Source organism: Triticum urartu, chromosome 5 (genome assembly GCF_003073215.2).
Source record: "Triticum urartu cultivar G1812 chromosome 5, Tu2.1, whole genome shotgun sequence".
Lineage (NCBI taxonomy): Eukaryota > Viridiplantae > Streptophyta > Magnoliopsida > Poales > Poaceae > Triticum > Triticum urartu.
This window is the reverse complement of record NC_053026.1, coordinates 71,289,275-71,311,404: the sequence shown is the minus strand read 5'-3', so window position 1 is coordinate 71,311,404 and position 22,130 is coordinate 71,289,275. Positions and strand designations below refer to the sequence as shown.

Genomic DNA, 22,130 nt, shown 5'->3' with positions numbered 1-22,130 from the left:
TTCGGATTGGGCTTGGGGGGTGCCACCTCCTGTGGCAGCCTCCCTCTCTCCACTATGGCCCAATAGGCCCATTAACTTTTCCGGGGGATTTCCGTAGCTTCCCGGTACTCCGAAAAATGCCCGAACCTTATCGAAACCATTCTGGTGTCCGTATATAACCTTCCAATATATCAATCTTTACCTCTCAACCATTTCGAGAGTCCTCGTCATGTCCGTGATCTCATCCGGGACTCCGAACAAACTTTGGTCACCAAAACACATAACTCATAATACAAATCATCATCGAATGTTAAGCGTGCGGACCCTACGGGTTCGAGAACTATGCAGACATGACCGAGACACATCTCCCGTCAATAGCCAATAGCGGAACCTGGATGCTCATATTGGCTCCTACATATTCTACGAAGATCTTTATCGGTCAAACCACATAACAACATATGTCATTCCCTTGTCATCGGTATTTTACTTGCTCGAGATTCGATCATCGGTATCATCATACCTAGTTCAATCTCGTTACCGACAAGTCTCTTTACTCGTTCCGTAATGCATCATCCGGTAACTAACTTATTTGTCACATTGCTTGCAAGGCTTATAGTGATGTGCATTACCGAGAGGGCCAAGAGATACCTCTCCGATACTCGGAGTGACAAATCCTAATTTTGATCTATGCCAACTCAACAAACACCTTTAGAGACACCTGTAGAGCACCTTTATAATCACCCAGTTACGTTGTGACGTTTGATAGCACACAAGGTGTTCCTCCGGTATTCGGGAGTTGCATAATCTCATAGTCAGAGGAATATATATAATTCACGAATAAAGCAATAGCAATAAAACTAAACGATCATAATGCTAAGCTAACGGATGGGTCTTCTCCATCACATCATTCTCTAATGATGTGACCCCGTTCATCAAATGACAACCCATGTCTATGGTCAGGAAACTTAACCATCTTGATTATCTTGTGAAATCTGGATTCCTTCGCCAAGGCAATTGCTCTAGTATTGTCAAAAAAGATTTTCATTGAACCCGATGCACTAGGTATTACACCTAGATCGGATATCAACTCCTTCAACCATACTCCTTCATTTGCTGCTTCCGAAGCAGCTTTGTACTCTGCTTCACACGTAGATCCCGCCACGACGCACTGCTTGGAACTTCACCAACTGACAGCTCCACCATTCAATATACATACGTATCTGGTTTGTGACTTAGAGTCATCCGGACCAGTGTCAAAGCTTGCATAGACATAACCATTTACAACAAGCTCTTTGTCACCTCCATAAACGAGAAGCATATCCTTAGTCCTTTTCAAGTATTTTAGGATGTTCTTGACCGATGTCCAGTGATCCACTCCTGGATTACTTTGGTATGTCCCTGCTAAACTGATAGCAAGGCACACATCAGGTCTGGTACACAACATTGCATACATGATAGAACCTATGGCTGAGGCATAGGGAATGACTTTCATTTCCTCTCTATCTTCTGCGGTGGTCGGACATTGAGTCTGACTCAACTTCACACCTCGTAACACAGGCAAGAACTCTTTCTTTGCTTGATCCATTTTGAACTTTTTCAAAACTTTATCTAGGTATGTACTTTGTGAAAGTCCAATTAAGCGTCTTGATCTATCTCTATTAAAGTATCCTTTTATGCTATTCAGAAATTCAGTATTATTTCCGATCAGCAATATGTCATCCACATATAATATCAGAAATGCAACAGAGCTCCCACTCACTTTCTTGTAAATACAGGCTTCTCCAAAAGTCTGTATAAAACCATATGCTTTGATCACACTATCAAAGCGTATATTCCAACTCCGAGAGGCTTGCACCAGTCCATAAATGGATCGCTGGAGCTTGCACACTTTGTTAGCACCTTTTGGATCGACAAAACTTTCTGGTTGCATCATATACAACTCTACTTTAAGATATCCATTAAGGAATGCAGTTTTGACATCCATTTTCCAAATTTCATAATCATAAAATGCGGCAATTGCTAACATGATTCGGACGGACTTAAGCATCACTATGGTGAGGTCTCATCGTAGTCAACTCCTTGAACTTGTCGAAAACCTTTTGCAACAAGTTGAGCTTTGTAGGCAGTAACATTACCGTCAGTGTCAGTCTTCTTCTTGAAGATCCATTTCTTCTCTATGGCCTGTCGATCATCGGGCAAGTCAACCAAAGTCCATACTTTGTTCTCATACATGGATCCCATCTCAGATTTCATGGCCTCAAGCCATTTTGTGGAATCTGGGCTCATCATCGCTTCCTCATAGTTCGTAGGTTCGTCATTGTCAATTAACATAACTTCCAGAACAGGATTACCGTACCACTCTGGTGCAGATCTTACTCTGCTTGACCTACAAGGTTCGGTAATAACTTGATCAGAAGTTTCATAATCATCATCATTAGCTTCCTCACTTACTGGTGTAGGAATCACTGGAACTGATTTTAGTGATGAACTACTTTCCAATAAGGGAGAAGGTACAATTACCTCGTCAAGTTCTAGTTTCCTCCCACTAACTTCTTTCGAGAGAAACTCCTTCTCTAGAAAGGATCCATTCTTAGCAACAAATATCTTGCCTTCGGATCTATGATAGAAGGTGTACCAAAAAGTCTCCTTTGGGTATACTATGAAGATGCATTTCTCCGATTTGGGTTCGAGCTTATCAGGTTGAAGCTTCTTCACATAAGCATCACAGCCCCAAACTTTAAGAAATGACAACTTGGGTTTCTTGCCAAACCACAGTTCAAAAGGTGTCGTCTCAATGGATTTAGATGGTGCCCTATTTAACGTGAATGCAGCCGTCTCTAAAGCATTACTCCAAAACGATAGCGGTAAATCAGTGAGAGACATCATGGATCGCACCTTATCTAATAAAGTGCGGTTACGATGTTCAAACACACCATTACGTTGTGGTGTTCCAGGTGGCATGAGTTGTGAAACTATTCCGCATTGTTTCAAATGAAGTCCAAACTCATAACTCAAATATTCACCTACACGATCAGATCGTAGAAACTTGATTTTCTTGTTACCATGGTTTTCCACTTCACTCTGAAATTCTTTGAACTTTTCAAATGTTTCAGACTTATGTTTCATTAAGTAGATATACCCATATCTGCTCAAATCATCTGTGAAGGTGAGAAAATAACGATATCCGCTGCGAGCTTCAGTGTTCATTGGACCACATACATCAGTATGTATGATTTCCAATAACTCTGTTGCTCGTTCCATTGTTCCGGAGAATGGAGTTTTAGTCATCTTGCCCACGAGGCATGGTTCACAAGTACCAAGTGATTCATAATCAAGTGATTCTAGAAGTCCATCAGAATGGAGTTTCTTCATGCGCTTTAGCCCAATATGACCAAAACGGCAATGCCACAATTAAGTTGCACTATCATTATCACCTCTGCATCTTTTGGCTTCAATACTATGAACATGTGTATCACTACTATCAAGACTTAGTAAAAATAGAGCACTCATCAAGGGTGCATGACCATAAAAGATATTACTCATATAAATAGAACAACCATTATTCTCTGATTTAAATGAATAACCGTCTCGCATCAAACAAGATCCAGATATAATGTTCATGCTCAACGCTGGCACCAAATAACAACTATTTAGGTCTAAAACTAATCTCGAAGGTAGATGTAGAGGTAGCGTGCCGACGGCGATCACATCGACTTTGGAACCATTTCCCACGTGCATCGTCACCTCGTCCTTAGCCAATCTTCGCTTAATCCGTAGCCCCTGTTTCGAGTTGCAAATGTTAGCAACTGAACCAGTATCAAATACCCAGGCACTACTGCGAGCATTAGTAAGGTATACATCAATAACATGTATATCAAATATACCTTTCACTTTGCCATCCTTCTTCTCCGCCAAATACTTGGGGCAGTTCTGCTTCCAGTGACCAGTTCCTTTGCAGTAGAAGCACTCAGTCTCAGGCTTAGGTCCAGACTTGGGTTTCTTCACTTGAGTAGTAACTGGCTTGCTGTTATTCTTGAAGTCCCCCTTCTTCCCTTTACCCTTTTTCTTGAAATTGGTGGTCTTGTTAACCATCAACACTTGATGCTCCTTCTTTATTTCTACCTCTGCAGCCTTTAGCATTGCGAAGAGCTCAGGAGTCGTTTTATCCATCCCTTGCATATTATAGTTCATCACGAAGCTCTTGTAGCTTGGTGGCGGTGATTGAAGAACTCTGTCAATGACACTATCATCAGGAAGATTAACTCGCAGTTGAGTCAAGTGGTTGTGGTACCCAGACATTGAGTATATGTTCACTGACATAACTATTCTCCTCCATCTTGCAGATGTAGAACTTATTGGAGACTTCATATCTCTCAATCCGGGCTTTTGCTTGAAATATTAACTTCAACTCCTGGAACATCTCATATGCTCCATGATGTTCAAAACGTTGTTGAAGTGCCGGTTCTAAGCCGTAAAGCATGGCACACTGAACTATCGAGTAGTCATCAGCTTTGCTCTGCCAGGTGTTCACAACATCTGGCGTTGCTCCTGTAGCGGGTTTGTCACCTAGCGGTGCTTCCAGGACGTAATTCTTCTGTGCAGCAATGAGGATAATACTCAAGTTATGGACCAAGTCCGTGTAGTTGCTACCATCATCTTTCAAATAAGCTTTCTCTAGGAACGCATTAAAATTCAACGGAACAACAACACAGGCCATCTATCTACAACAACATAGACATGCATAATACTATCAGGTACTATGTTCATGATAAATTAAAGTTCAATTAAGAACTCCCACTTAGATAGACATCCCTCTAATCATCTAAGTGATCACGTGATCCATATCAACTAAACCATGTCCGATCATCACGTGAGATGGAGTAGTTTTCAATGATGAACATCGCTATGTTGATCATATATCCTATATGATTCACGCTCGACTTTTCGGTCTCAGTGTTCCGAGGCCATATCTGCATATGCTAGGCTCGTCAAGTTTAACCCGAATATTCTGCTTGTGCAAAACTGGCTTGCACCCGTTGTATGTGAACGTAGAGCTTATCACACCCGATCATCACGTAATGTCTCGGCACGACGAACTGTAGCAACGGTGCATACTCAGGGAGAACACCTATACCTTGAAATTTAGTGAGTGATCATCTTATAATGCTACCGTTGAACTAGCAGAGTAAGATGCATAAAGGATAAACATCACATGCAATCAATATAAGTGATATGATATGGCCATCATCATCTTGTGCCTTTGATCTCCATCTCCAAAGCACCGTCATGATCACCATCGTCACCGGCTTGACACCTTGATTTCCATCGAAGTATCATTGTCGTCTCGCCAACTATTGCTTTTACGACTATCGCTACTCCTTAGTGATAAAGTAAAGCATTTACATGGTGATTGCATTTCATACAATAAAGTGACAACCATATGGCTCCTGTCAGTTGCCGATAACTGTGTTACAAAACATGATCATCTCATACAATAAAATTTAGCATCACGTCTTGATCATATCACATCACAACATACCCTGCAAAAACAAGTTAGACCTCCTCTACTTTGTTGTAGCAAGTTTTACATGGCTGCTACGGGCTGAGAAAGAATCGTTCTTACCTACGCATCAAAAACCACAACGCGGTATAGTGATTGCTTTTTGATCTTCAGAAAGAACCATGTTCATTGAATCCGATTCAACTAAAGTTGGAGAAACTGACACCCACCAGCCACCTGTGTGCGAAGCACATCAGTAGAACCAGTCTCGCGTAAGCATACGCGTAATGTCGGTCTGGGCCGCTTCATCCAACAATACCACCAAATCAAGAAACAACTAGTGATGGCAAGCAATATGTATATACCCACGGCCACAACTCCTTTGTGTTATACTCGTGTATGTAACATCTACGCATAAACCTGGCTCGGATGCCACTGTTGGGGAACGCAGTAATTTCAAAAAAAATCCTACACACACGCAAGATCATGGTGATGCATAGCAACGAGAGGGAAGAGTGTTGTCCACGTACCGGTAGACCTTAAGCGGAAGCGTTATGACAACACGGTTGATGTAGTCGTACGTCTTCACGATCGACCGATCCTAGTACCGAAAGTACAACACCTCCGTGATCTGCACACGTTCGGCTTGGTGACATCCCAGGAACTCACGATCCAGTTGAGTGTCGAGGAAGATCTTCGTCAGCACGATGGCCTGATGACGATGATGATGCTACCGGAACAAGGCTTCACCTAAGCATCGCTACGATATGACCGAGGTAGATTATGGTGGAGGGGGCACCGCACACGGCTAAGAGATCAATGATCAACTTGTGTGTCTATGGGGTGCCCCCTCCCCCGTATATAAAGGAGTGGGGGAGGGGGAGGGCCGACCCTCTACTATGGCGCGCCCTGGGGAGTCCTATTCCCACCGGGAGTAGGATTTCCCCCTTCCATGTAGTAGCAGCGTGTTTGGCAGTTTGAGGGGATGGGCATGGGAGTTTTGAAGGGGGAGTTGGCTAAGGGATAAGACATGGGGAGTGGACTACTAGTCCTAGTCCCACGTTTGGGTTGGGATGGGAATTAGTCATGGGAATTTAACAAAAAATTACATTCCTCTGTTTGGTTCAACGGTGCAGGAATGGGAGTTATTGAGGAGACGTTGAGTATGTACGAACCAGCCTTGGGCCTTTTGTCTAGGTTTGCAATGCAACATAGGCCAAAATAAAATGATGGTCAGTACAGAAGCCATCAAAACTGGATACAAACAGATTATCCCTTGCATTGAAACTATTTTGTATAGTGGGATATTAAATGTATTCCTTGCAGGAAAAGTTTCTTATTTAAGTAGAATATTGTATGAACCGAGAAGCTATGCCATTCTGAATAAAAATATATGATAAGTGTATATATAGCTTAGTGGCCTAAATAGGATAGCAATAACCTGCAGGTTATGATGGTTTTGACATCTCCCCGAAAAAAGTAAGACAAAAAGAGTACATATAGCTTACCAGTAACATCAAACTGAATATTGTTACCGCCATTGCAATTCATAGCCACAAAATTATGTTCAACTGAATGCTTGCAAGACTTGTGTTTATACAGCTCTCCAGGAGAATTACAAGGTAATGTGGTATTTATATAACAAACAACAGTTTGTATAGGAGAAGACGATGTACAAATAAAGTGGCAAAAATCAAATATTGTTACTGATGAGTTTTCAAGTAAACAAGTAATCCCGACCTAAAAATATTAAACTACCAATGCAGAAATGTAAATTTGGATTTTCACTTATTTTTTGGCCGCCTCAAGCTCCCGACGAACAAACACCACTTTGTAATCATCACGTAATTGGATGAAAAGTTCGGTCTTTCCAGCATCACCACCAATGACACGAACAACCATGACAACCTCTTCAGTAGTGAGACCTTTAAGATTTTGGAGAATCTCAAGTAACTTGGTTCTGTTGGCTGATGTTTGCTCATGAACTTGTGCTTCATGCATAAATGCCCTCTGTAAACCATTCATGGTTTTAGCATTCTCCTGCTTTGCTTCCAGGAACTTTGCAATTGTATTGGACACACTTATAAGACCCGACTCAAGTGCATAATCATCAATATACGTTCTCTTCCGACTAGGCCTAGAACTACCAAGTGGGTTCGTGTTCTCATGAGATTCAGGAAGATTCTCCTTGGCATGTTCGCTAGTAGGTTGTGTCTCTGCCGTTGATCCAACTTCTGGAGTTTCTTCTTCTCCAGGACCTTTAGCACTACCTCCTTTAGCCAATTCAGTAGCATATACCTCACATAACTTGTCAAAGTTAACCATAGGCTTCATGTAGAGAGAACCTACTCCCTCACGGGACTTGAAAAAACATGAATTTCCATTAGAAACTTGAGTCCAATCGAAAATCACATGAAACAAAGCTGATTTATTTACATACTGAATGAATATACTGTACCTTTGCCCAGCCCATATACGTCTCCCTATCTCCAGTTACCATTTTCTTCTCATCATCCCATCCAAACCCACTAGAATTTTGCATAATTTCTAGAACATAAGAAAGTTGCTTCTTCAAAATCTTAACCTTAGACTTGATATGCGGATCCGCTTTAAGATCAGCATGTGGTAGTACTTTCGCCATTTCCTTCTCAATGTAGGTCAGATATCCGGACTTGTGACCGGTATCTACTTTCCAAGAGGAATCATTCATGTTATATAGAATTTCAATAAGTAACTTCTCCTCCTTGGCTGTCCATGTTCTCTTGTCTCTCTTTTTTGATGCAAACTTGCTCTCCTTTGACTTGGTATTCTGATAGTTTCAATATGACAATAAAATATGTGTGTACATAAAGTAAAGAATATAGATGCTCGTATAGGAAATATGATGTTCATTCATTAATCATTCTCTCCTATCATTACAGAATAGTGGATGAACTGAAACATAAGCCACTGTGACATATGGGAGAAAACAAATAGCAAAGAAAAATGATTGGACACACATATGTTGATGAACAAACACTTAATGTCCTACAACTAAAGATGTACTACATGTATCAACGATCTTGTCTTTTTGCTATCCACGCTTTCCACATTTCATCAACTAACTTGTTTCTTTTCTCAGTCCACTATGAAGATGTTTCGGTGGACTGAATGAGATCCTCATATTCTTGCTGCTGCTGAAGGCGTAGCATGTACTCATCTAGATATTGCTCACAGGGATCAACACGCATTTGTTGTCGTATCAGGTTGTGAATATAGCAGCATGCTAGAATAATATCAACTTGTGTATCAAAAGGATAATAAGAGGGGTTCCTAATGATATCCCGTCGCATCTTGAGCAATCCGAAAGTCCTCTCAATCACATTTCTAGCTAACGAATGCAGCATGTTATACAATTCCTCTTTTTTTGTTGGTGTTTTTTTCCAATCATTTAGATGGTACCGTTGCCCTCTGTATGGAGCAAGAAACCCTTCACAGTTCTTGTACCCAGCATCAACTAGATAATAGCACCCTATGCAATTGAAACGTACATATGGGTTTGTCAGCTATGTATACAACATATATGTCTAACAAACATGGACCATTTTTGTATTATCTCTTACCCCGAGGAACCCGAAGGCCATTTGATTTTGATAAAACATCTCGAAGGACCCTCCCATCAGCCGCAGATCCTTCCCAACCCAGATATACATAAATGAATTGCATGTCTGGCGCACATACACCAAGAACATTTGTTGCAACTTCATTCTTTCTTGAACGAAATCTTGGTTTGTCAGTTTTGGGCACATGAACTTCTATATACGTCCCATCTAAGGCACCTAAACAGTTCTATATTAGAAAAACAATGTGTTAGACCATGAACAAAACTAGACCTACAAGTGTTTTTTATGTGAAAATATTAGTTTGATACCTTAAAGTACTTCCATCTTCCATCCGTGCAATTGGCTAGAATTGGTCGAGGCTTCTTAAGCAACACTTTCCAGAGTTTCAAAACTGCGCCTAGTACTTCATAGAATTTGCAACTTACTGATTCAGGTGAACGCTGGAAATCATGATGGGATTCCTCGAGTTTTTTCATCATGTGCAACTATGTGAAGGAACATGGCAACCGTTTCGTCCACGCTCATGTGCCTAGTATCCTTTAACCCACCTATTTTTCTTACCAACGAACATAACACTCTGAAACAACGCCTATCCATCCGTAGTTGTAAAATGCATTCTGTATCGCTTACTTGTATCTTGTTGTTCAGGGTTTGTGCTCGAGTTATCGGGTCATACCAAGAAGGCTTCCTAATTCGACGCATCCTATATCGAGCCCTCCTAAGTACCATCATGAAGATTTGCACTAGAAGATATAAAACTATAAGTATTTTCACTCTGCGTTGTCTCAATGTGTGCCACAAGATTATGCTTTCCCGATTTGTTGGTGGACGTGCCATGTCTGTGAACAAAATTAGGTAAGAGTACCACACAATCAGCTATAAGAAATATGGTAGAATACAATAAATACCACACAAATGTAAAAGCAATCAAACACAGCCAAGCAACAAAGCAACCAGGAAGTCACACATGAGCAACCAAGGAAAATAAAGCATGGATAAAATAACTTGTTTTTTTTAGTAAAGTACCTCTGCTGGAAGTTTATCCTTATTGCCCAGACCAGATCTTGGATCAGCGGAAGTATTTTCATTGCCTTTATGTTTAACATAGATCTCGGCAAAGTTGTGTTTCTTTGCAAAGTTCAACATCTTAACAATAGAATTGTCATCATGAATTAAATCAATTCCTTCATCAAGGCTACATCCAGGGATTGTATAATATAACTCATCACCATCCTTGAAACCTATGTCTTTAGCCATGCGAACTAGACGAAAATACGATGTACGCTCACTGTCACAGTCTCGAAAAATAGACAATTCACCACCATGATAAATAAGTGGTCCTTCAATTGAAAATGAACCCCCATGATGCATTTTGATATGGATTAAATCCCCCTCCATTCTGTATGTATATAAGGCCTTAAAATATATGAATCAAATGGTTGCGTAGTACATAATTGTGTAATCAATACTAATTGGTACTGAGTATGCAATTCGTAATCCCTCACCCAATACAAATTGCCATGTATACTGCCTATTTGCTGCACTTTAACTATCAATTTATTATCAATCCCGGTGTCTCAATGCGGATGCATTTGTCATCAAAGCAAATGCTTAGGCACGGAAAACTACTCTTTTTGAGTTCACATGTACTCTCTAGACTGAAACAGAAACATTTTGTAGATAAGAAAGATGTAGATCTTTCAAAATGTTGGCTGCAGAAATTTGACATGATTTTAACATAGTACAGCAGGAAGAAAGAAGCAGTGTGCAGCTTAAACTGGTTCTGTGTACTAGCAAACAAGTATGAATTGACAACAACAAGAGCAAGAGTGTTGATTTTCCTAACATATCAGTTCGTATGTAATTTTCTCCAGTGAATACTCACAGCCATGTTCGAGTATATCTCTAATAAAATTGAGATGCTAAGTTGGACAAGTAGACAAGGAGAGAGATAACTCTGAACATAATTCTGAAGATTCAAATGAGTAAGTTCATCAGTACCTCTTGTTCTTTGACCAAGATATGCAACAGATAAAGTACAAGAATGAATATTGTATGCCTTAATCGGATTAGACATGAACATGGAGAAAAGGGAAATTACGAAGGGAATAGATCTGGATCGATTTGTACAGAAAAGCTAAAAGAATCAGATTTGTTTTGGCATAATCTGATCAGTTGAAGTTCATGAGGGCAAACGAAATAGGCTCCCAATTAGATGGAAGGATTTGGATGAAATTTAGACAACAAATTGGTATTGCAAAAGAGCAACGGGATTACCTGAGCTCTTCGCCCCGCCGCCTCCTCTCTAGATTGAGAGAGATGGTTAGGGCTCTCTATTCCACGGGAAAGAGATGACACACCGGGCTTATTTAGATGCGATTTCCCGCGCATTACAGAGGATTTTCGCACGCTTCTTCTTTCCGTGGCTTACGGAGCGGGACAAACGAACTAGGCGATAGTTTTCTTTCTCTCGCTTCCCATTCCCTCGATCAATTACCAGGGCACCCCGTGGGAAGAAAAAAGGGGGAGTTGGACCCGTAACTCCCTTTCCCTTGCCCTCTTTAATTCCCCTGTCCCCTAGTCAAACAAGGGATTTTAAGTCCTGCACCCTCCTAATTCCCATTCCCTAATAATATTTTCCCCCAAACAAACACGTTGTAGGAGTAGAAGAGAAGGAAAGGGAAGAGAGAAGAGAAGGAAGGAGGGGGCACCGCGCCCTCCCCCTAGTCCAATTCAGACTAGGCCTTGGGGGGCGCGCGGCCTGCCCTAGGCAGCCCCTCCCACTCTCCCCTAAAGCCCATTAGGGCCCATATACTCCCCGGGGGGTTTCGGTAACCCCCGGTACTCCGTTTAATGCCCGAACTTACCCGGAACCATTCCGATGTCCAAACATAGTCATCCAATATATTGATCGTTTATGTCTCGACCATTTTGAGACTCTTCGTCATGTCCGTGATCATATCCGGGACCCGAACAACCTTCGGTACATCAAAACATATAAACTCATAATACTGATCGTCACTGAACATTAAGCGTGCGGACCCTACTGGTTCGAGAACTATGTAGACATGACCGAGACACGTCTCTAGTCAATAACCAATAGCGGAACCTGGATGTTCATATTGGCTCCCACATATTCTACGAAGATCTTTCTCGGTCAAACTGCATAACGATATACGTTGTTCCCTTTGTCATACGTATGTTACTTGCCCAAGATTCGATCGTTTATATCTCAATACCTAGTTCAATCTCGTTACCGGCAAGTCTCTTTACTCATTCCGTAATGCATCATCCCACAACTAACTCATTAGTCACATTACTTCCAAGGCTTGTATTGATGTGCATTACCGAGAGGGCCCATAGATACCTCTCCAACAATCGGAGTGACAAATCCTAATCTCGATCTATGCCAACTCAACAAACACCACCGGAGACACCTGTAGAACACCTTTATAATCACCTAGTTACATTGTGACGTTTGGTAGCACACAAAGTGTTCCTCCGGTATTCGGGAGTTGCATGATCTCATAGTCATATGAACATGTATAAGTTATGGAGAAAGCAATAGCAACAAACTAAACGATCATCATGCTAAGCTAATGGATGGGTCAAGTCAATCACATCATTCTCTAATGATGTGATCCCGTTAATCAAATGACAACTCATGTCTATGGTTAGGAAACATAACCATCATTGATTCAACGAGCTAGTCAAGTAGAGGTATACTAGTGACATTCTGTTTGTCTATGTATTCACACATGTACTAAGTTTCCTGTTAATACAATTCTAGCATGAATAATAAACATTTATCATCGTATAAGGAAATATAAATAACAACTTTATTATTGCCTCTAGGGCATATTTCCTTCATTCCGATCAACAATATGTCATCCACATATAATATCAGAAATGCTACAGAGCTCCCACTCACTTTCTTGTAAATGCAGGCGTCACCGTAGGTCTCTATAAAACCATATGCTTTGATCACCTCATCAAAGCATACATTCCAACTCCGAGATGCTTGCACCAGTCCATATATGGATCGCTGGACGCCCCTATTGACGTCCATATGGATCGACAAAACCTTCTGGTTGCATCATATACACCTCTTCTTTAAGAAATCCATTAAGGAATGCAATTTTGACATCCATTTGCCAAATTTCATAATTATAAAATGCGGCAATTGCTAATATGATTCGGACTGACTTATGCATCGCTACGGGTGAGAAGATCTCATTGTAGTCAACCCATTGAACTTGTCGAAAACCTTTTGCGACAAGTCAAGCTTTGTAGATGGTGACATTACCATCAACGCTAGTCTTCTTCTTGAAGATCCATTTATTCTCAATGGTTTTCCGATCATCGGGCAAGTCCACCAGAGTCCGCACTTTGTTCTCATACATGGATCCTATCTCAGATTTCATGGCCTCAAGCCATTTATTGGAATCTGGGCACATCATAGCTTCTTCATAGTTCATAGGTTCTCCATGGCCTAGTAACATGACCTCCAAAATAGGATTACCATACCACTCTGGTGCGGAACGTGCTCTATTTGACCTACGAGGTCTAGTAGTAACTTGATCTGAAGATTCATCATCATCATCATTAGCTTCCTCTCTAGGTTGTGCAGGCATAAAGGGAACAGATTTCTCTGATGTGCTACTTTCCAAATTGAGAGAAGGTACAATTACCTCATCAAGTTCTACTTTCCTCCTACTTACTTCTTTCGAGAGAAATTCCTTCTCTTGAAATGTTCCATTCTTGGCAACAAAGGTCTTGCCTTTGGATCTGTGGTAGAAGGTGTACCCAATTGTTTCCTTAAGGTATCCTATGAAGAAGAACTTCTCCGATTTGGGTTCGAGCTTATCGGGCTGAACCCTTTTGACATAAGTGTCGCAACCCCAAACTTTAAGAAACGACAATTTAGGTTTCTTGCCAAACCATAGTTCATACGGTGTCATCTCAACAGATTTAGATAGTGCCCTATTTAATGTGAATGCATCTGTCTCTAATGCAAAACCCCAAAATGATAGTGGTAAATCGGTAAGAGACGTCATATATCGCACCATATCTAATAAAGTACGGTTACGATGTTCGCACACACCATTACGCTGTGGTGTTCCAAGTGGCGTGAGTTGTGAAACTATTCCACATTGTTTTAAATGAAGGCCAAACTCGTAACTCAAATATTTGCCTCCGCGATCAGATCGTAGAAACTTTATTTTATTATTACGATGATTCTCCACTTCACTCTGTAATTCTTTGAACTTTTCAAAATTTTCAGACTTGTGCTTCATTAAGTAGATATACCCATATCTGCTCAAATCATTTGTGAAGGTCAGAAAATAACGATACCTGCCGCGTTCCTCAAGACTCATTGGACCGCATACATCGGTATGTATTATTTCCAATAAGTCATTGGCTCGCTCCATTGTTTCGGATAACGGACTTTCAGTCATCTTGCCCATGAGGCATCGTTCACAAGTATCAAATGATTCATAATTAAGTGATTCCAAAACGTCCATCCGCATGGAGTTTCTTCATGCGCTTTACACCAATATGACCTAAACAACAGTGCCACAAAATATGTTGCACTATCATTGTCAACTTTGCATCTTTTTGCATCAATATTATGAATATGTGTATCACTACGATCGAGATTCAATAAACCATTTACATTGGGTGTATGACCATAGAAGGTTTTATTCATGTAAACAGAACAACAATTATTCTCTAACTTAAATGAGTAACCGTATCGCAATAAACATGATCCAATCATATTCATGCTCAACGCAAACACCAAATAACATTTATTTAGGTCCAACACTAATCCCGAAGATAGAGGGAGTGTGCGATGGTGATCTTATCAACCTTGGAATCACTTCCAACACACATCGTCACCTCGCCCTTAACATGTCTCTATTCATTTTGTGACTCCTGTTTCGAGTTACTAATCTTAGCAACTGAACTGATATCAAATACCCAGTGGGCTACTATGAACACTAATAAAGTCCACATCAATAACATGTATATCAAATATATCTTTGTTCACTTTGCCATCCTTCTTATCCGCCAAGTATTTGGGGCAGTTCCGTTTCCAGTGACCATTTCCTTTGCACTAGAGGCACTTACTTTCAGGCTTGGGTCCAGCTTTGGGCTTCTTCAGGGGAGCGGCAACTTGCTTGCCATTGTTCTTGAAGTCCCCTATCTTTCCCTTGTCCTTTTTATTGAAACTAGTGGTCTTGTTAATCATCAACACTTGATGCTCTTTCTTGATTTCTACCATTGCCGATTTTAGCATCGCGAGGAGCTCGGGAATCATTTTCGTCATCCCTTGCATATTATAGTTCATCACGAAGTTCTAGTAGCTTCGTGATAGTGAATAGAGAACTTTGTCAATCATTATCTTATCTAAAATATTAACTCCCTCATGATTCAAGTGATTGTAGTACCCAGACATTCTGAGCACATGCTCACTGGTTGAGCTATTCTCCTACATCTTGTGGGAAAAGTACTTGTCAGAGGTCTCAGACCTCTCGACACGGGCATGAGTCTAAAATACCAATTTCAGCTCTTGGAACATCTCATATGCTCTGTGGCGTTCAAAACATTTTCGAAGTCCCGGTTCTAAGCCGTAAAGCATGACGCACTAAACTATTAAGTAGTCATCATATCGAGCTTGCCAAACGTTCATAACGTCTGCATTTGCTCCTGTAATAGGTCTGACACCTAGCAGTGCATCATGGACATAATTCTTTTGTGCAGCAATGAGGATAATTCTCAGATCACGGACCCAGTCCGCATCATTGCTACTATCATCTTTCAACTTATTTTTCTCTAGGAACATATCAAAAACATATAGGAGATATATCGCGACCTATTGATCTACAACATAGATATGCAAAACACTCAAGACTAAGTTCATGATAACTGTTCAATTAATCAAATTACTAATGAACTCCCACTTAAATAGACATCCCTAAAGTCATCTAAGTGATACATGATCCAAATAAACTAACCCATGCCGGATCATCATGTGAGATGGGGTAGTCATCAATGGTGAACATCTCTATGTTGATCATATCTACTATATGATTCACATTCGATCTTTCGGTCTCCAGTATTCTGAGGCCATGTCTGTACATGCTAGGCTCGTCAAGTTTAACCCAAGTATTCCGCATGTGCAAAACTGTCTTCCACCCGTTGTATGTGAACGTAGAGTCTATCACACACGATCATCACATGGTGTCTCAACATGATGAACTGCAGCAACCGTGCATACTCATGGAGAACACTTTTACCTTGAAATTTAGTAAGGGATCATCTTATAATGCTACCGCCGTACTAAGAAAAATAAGATGCATAAAAGATAAACATCATATGCAATCAAAATATGTGACATGATGTGGCCATCATCATCTTGTGCTTTTGATCTCCATCTCCAAAGCATCATCATGATCTCCATCATCACCGGCTCGACACCTTGATCTCCATTGTAGTGTCGTGGTCGTCTCGCCAAATATTGCTTCTACAACTATTGCTAACACATAGTGATAAAGTAAAGAAATTACATGGCGTTTGCATTTCATACAATATAGAGACAACCATAAGGCTCCTGCTGTTTGTCAAATATCTTACAAAACATGATCACCTCATACAATAACGTTTATCACATCAAGTCTTGACCATATCACATCACAACATGCCATGCAAAAACAAGTTAGACGTCCTCTACTTTGTTGTTCCAAGTATTATGTGGCTGCTACGGGCTTCCAGCAAGAACCGTTCTTACCTACGCATAAAACCACAACGGTGATTCATGAAGTTTGCTATTTTAACCTTCTTCAAGGACTGGCCGCAATCAAATTTGATTCAACTAAAGTAGGAGAAACAGACACCCGCCAGCCACCTTTATGCAAAACTAGTTGCATGTCAGTCAGTGGAACCGGTCTCATGTGCGTGGACATGTAAGGTTGGTCCATGCCGCTTTGTCCCACAATACCGCAGAATCAAAATAAGACGTTGGTGGTAAGTAGTATGACTATCACCACCCAAAACTCTTTGTGTTCTACTCGTGCATATCATTTACGCATAGACCTGGCTCATGATGCTACCGTTGGGAATCGTTGCACTAAAAACAAAAAAAATTCTACGCACACGCAATGATCTATCCATGGAGATGCATAGCAACGAGGAGAGTGTGTCTATGTACCCTCGTAGACCATAAGCGGAAGCGTTTTAACAATGTAGTTGATGTAGTCGAACTTCTTCTAGCTCCGACTGATCAAGTATCGAATGTACGGCACCTCCGAGTTCTGCACACGTTCAGCTCGGTGACGTCCCTTGCCTTCTTGATCTAGCAAGACATCGAGGTAGTAGATGCGTTCCGTCAGCACAACGGCGCGGTGACAGTGATGGTGAAGTGATCGTCATAGGGCTTTGCCTAAGCACTACGGAAATATGACCGGGGGAGCAAACGGTGGAGGAGGCACCGCACACGGCTAAACAATTGTCTGGTGTGTGTTAGGGCGCCCCCTCCACATATATATAGGTGGGAGGGAGAGGGGAGGCAGCCAGGAGGTGCCCAAGTAGGCTGAATCCTACTTGGGGTCTCCCCATGGCCGGAGCCCCCTGCCTTATTTACCGGAGGGGGAAGGAAAGAGGGGAAGGGGGAAAGGAAGGGGAATCTTATTCCCTTTCTTTCCTTTCCTCCTTCCCCTTTCCTTCCCCACCTTGCCCGGCCTATATGGGGGGCGCACCAGCCCCTTGTGGCTGGTTTGTTTCACCTCTTGGCCCATAAGGCCCATATCTTTTGCCGGGGTGCCCGGAACCCCTTCCTGTGACTCGATATGTACGCGGTACCCACCGAAACACGTTCGGTGTCCGAATACCATCGTCCTATATGTCAATCTTTACCTCTCGACCATTTCGAGACTCCTCGTCATGTCCATTATCTCATCCGGGACTCCGAACAACATTCGATCACCAAAACACATAACTCATATAATACTATATTGTCATCGAACGTTAAGCGTGCGGACCCTACGGGTTCAAGAACTATGTAGACATGACCGAGACACTTCTCTGTTGAATAATAAATAGCGGAACCTGGATGCCCGTATTGGCTCCTACATATTCTACAAATATCTTTATCGGTCGAACCGTTATGACAACATATGTAATTCCCTTTGTCCATCGGTATGTTACTTGCCCGAGATTCGATCGTCGGTATCTTCATACCTAGTTCAATCTCGTTACCGGCAAGTCTCTTTAATCGTTTCGTAATACATCACCTTGTGACTAACTCCTTAGACATTTGCTTTCAAGCTTATGATGTGTATTACCGAGAGGGGCCAGAGATACCTCTCCGATACTCGGAGTGACAAATCCTAATCTTGATCTATGCCAACTCAACAAACACCTTCGGAGATACCTATAGAGCATCTTTATGATCATCCGGTTACATTGTGACGTTTGATAGCTGAAAGTGCGTTATATCGACTAGAGGGGGGGTGAATAGGCGATTTTTATGAAAGTCTTCAAAACGTGGAAGTTATGAAGACAAACGATAGAAATAAACCTATTACCCTGCAGCGGAAGGTAGACTACACTAGGCAAGCCATAGTCAAGTATTCAATAGAGTGAAAGCACAATGACTAATAGCAGCAATGTAGTAAGGATCAGGTAGGAAGATATTGTGAAGCCACACAGAACACGCAGTCACTCAGTGAAGACAAAAAATAGTGCGAACATACAATGACTTCACAGGGAGTAACAGTAAGTAAAGGGAAGGGAAGATGAAACCAGTGACTCGCTGAAGACAATGATTTGTTGGACCAGTTCGAGTTGCTGTGACAACTGTACGTCTGGTTAGGGCGGCTAGGTATTTAAACCTTAGGACACCCAGTCCCGGACACCCAGTCCTGAACACGCAGCTCAGGACACCCAGTCCTCACCGTATTCCCCTTGAGCTAAGGTCACCCAGTCCTCACCCAATTACTCTGGTAAGTCTTCAAAGTAGACTTCCAAACCTTCACAGACTTCGTTCACCGGCAATCCACAATGACTCTTGGATGCTCAGAACGCGACGCCTAACCGGCTGGAGGATTCACAGTCCTCAAGTGTAATAAGTCTTCAGATCACACAGACAAGAAGACTTAAGTGATGCCTAACACTCTTTGGCTCTGGGTGGTTAGGGATTTATCCTCTCAAGGAATTCTCTCTCAAAGGCTTCGAGGTGGGTTGCTCTCAAACGACAAAAGCCGTACTTTAACCCTGAGCAGCCAACCGTTTATGGTTGTAGGGGGTGGGCTATTTATAGCTACTAGGAAACCCGACCTGATTTGTCCGAAATGACCCTGGGTCACTAAGGAACTGACACGTATTCCAACGGTCAGATTTCAAACACACACGGCAACTTTACTTGGGCTACAAGCAAAGCTGACTTGTCCAACTCTGAACAAGATTCGCTCTCATAATCTTCACTCGAAGACATAGGATTTTGGTTAAGCATCACTTCAGTCATTCTGACTGGTTTTCTTGGACCCCACTTAACAGTACGGTGGTTACTATGACTCAACAAAGAAGAAAAAGAACTACGAAAGATCTAAGTCTTCACGCTCCATAGTCTTCATGCGATGTCTTCTCTTGTCATAGTCTTCAAGGTGAATGTCTTCACATACCACCTTTGACTTCAATGTCTTCATACATTTTTAGGGGTCATCTCTGGTAGGAAAACCGAATCAATGAGGGACTTCTACCTGTGTTATCCTGCAATTCTCACAAACACATTAGTCCCTCAACTAGGTTTGTCGTCAATACTCCAAAACCATCTAGGGGTGGCACTAGATGCACTTACAATCTCCCCCTTTTTGGTGATTGATGACAAACTAGTTGAAGTTTTCAACGGGGAATATAATCTGTGAAATTGTAAAGGATAAGGAATTGTCTTCATAAGTTGCAAGGGCTCCCCCTGAAGATGTGCATATAAGTAATTTGCTTTTGGAATGCAAATGCACATGGCAGGTTGTACTTGTGGAGATCCACTTCAACTTATGATGACAATCCACTATGCATGTGAAAGTATATGAAGATAATGACATGCATAATGGAAAATGGACGTCTGCAGAATGATCTAAGTGCGAAATTTATCGTCGCACATGCGGAATTTATCATCGCAACACAAGGTGGCAGATAAGTAGCAGACGACCATCGAGTTTAAGTGTTACAACTCAAAGAACCAAATGTAGCAAAACGAGAGTTGTAAGCACGAAGCAAAATATAAAGCACCCGCCCATATGGACCCGCTTGAAGACTATCAACCTCATATGCTTCTCCCCCTTTTGTCAGTAAGGACCAAAAATGTTTGAAGACATAGAGCATCTACTCGTTCCCATGAGGAGTAGGTGAAGCAGCAGGGTCGTTGGTGGTGTTTGGCGGTGCTGAAGAGCTTGGAGCAGAGTCAAAGCGTGCTGAAGGAGGTGGCGGTGAAGTAGCATCGTCTTCATCCTCGATCACTCTGGCATTCACAGTTGCAGCAGAGGAAGAGAACTCAGAGTCTTCAAGGGATGGAGTTCGTCGCAGCACTGCCCTTCGAGGAGGCGTGGAGTCAAACTTGAATCGCTCAGTGAAGCCATCCTCTTGAAGATCATCTTCAGAACACATCAGTGTTAGCCCTTTCCATGTGCGGCGAGAGGTTTCATGGGCAACAAAAGCATTCTTGGTGGCAAGATTGTGAATGCGATTAACATCCACCAAGAGGCTTTGCATCTGGCGCTTCAACCAGTCATGATGTCTATCCTGTTTCTGATGAAGAGCCACAAGAAGCTCTCGGTCGTTGAGAACACGAGTGCGCTTCTTGGGTCGTGGAGCAGTTGTACTGTCAGTGGCTTCAGTGAGAGCAGGATACGGTGCATGTGTAGTGCCAGCCAAAGGATACACACGAGTTACGGCTTCCACGCCTTCAACGTTCTGAGTGAAACTTTGATGCTTTGCATTCTGAAGACTGAGAGGTTCCTTGGCAGGCTCAGGATAGATGGCTTCAATAGAAATATCCACATCAGGCAAAAAGATCCGATGGTTGCGGGCCGAGGGCTGATATGAGATAGCGGAGTGAAGTTTGATCAGCCGCATCACCCAAGGGGCGTAGAACTTCAAACCAAACAGATCAGAGCCAGATGCAGCAAGTTGGGGAATGAAGAAATCCTGTGTATTGAAGCATTTTCCATGAAGAATGTAGAAGAGCAAAGTCTTCATTGCACCTTCCAGCTTGGCATGGGGAGAATGTCCTTTGATTGGCCAGAGAGTTCGCCTTATGATGTGATAAATGGTTCTTGGCAGATACTCAAGGTCTTCAACGAAGAACTCCATGGGATAAGCAGCATCCTGGGGCAATGGCTTCATCATACTGAGCATCTGACTCATATTAGGTTCAGTCTTCTGAAAGATGCTCTCAATAGCTTCACTATGAAGCTGACAGCCATGCTTGTAGAGATCGCCAGGAGTGGGAAAACCAGTGAGCTCAATGATGTCAAAGGCTTTGGCTTCATGATGAACGTTTCCTGTCATCCACTCCAGGACCCAAGTCTTCGGATCTCTGCTATACCCGCGGATGTGAAGTGTGGCATAGAATTGGAGCAGCAACTCTTCATTCCAATGCTCTTGGTCAGTGACGAACGGCAGCAGTCCAACCTCTTTGAAGCAATCCAGAGCTTCTTCCAGACAGGGCAGACCAGCTATTGCTTCAATGTCAAGGCGCTTGTGTGGGAAGATGCGACCTTGGTTGTAAAGAACGCATGAGTAATAGCTTCGCTGCGGATAACTCCAGAACCGATCAGATGATATTCTTTCCCTGGAGTAGGGGTTCCTGGAGCTATTGAAGAATGTGTTGTCTGCTCTGAAGCCATTGATATTGAAGGAGCCAGGTGCTGATGCAGGACCTGGGAACCTTGGCAATCTTGGGATTGGCTTCTGTACCTAAGGCCTGTGCTCAACATGATAGTCGAACTGGGGACCGGCAGCAGACTCAGGAACAGAAGTGGCGGGATCAG

At 42.2% G+C, this 22,130-nt stretch overlaps 1 protein-coding gene across 1 annotated transcript; it reads right to left on the bottom strand.

Annotated features, from left to right (window-relative positions):
• Positions 1 to 7,267: 7,267 nt before the first annotated feature.
• On the bottom strand, positions 7,268 to 10,405 carry LOC125506791. Its single transcript, XM_048671500.1, has 3 exons — positions 10,108 to 10,405; positions 7,916 to 8,288; positions 7,268 to 7,824 (listed from the first exon to the last, which is right to left on the bottom strand). The coding sequence occupies exons 1-3, from the start codon at positions 10,336 to 10,338 to the stop codon at positions 7,268 to 7,270; spliced, it is 1,161 nt and encodes a 386-aa protein (XP_048527457.1). The 5' UTR covers positions 10,339 to 10,405.
• Between the last annotated feature and the right edge of the window lie 11,725 nt (positions 10,406 to 22,130).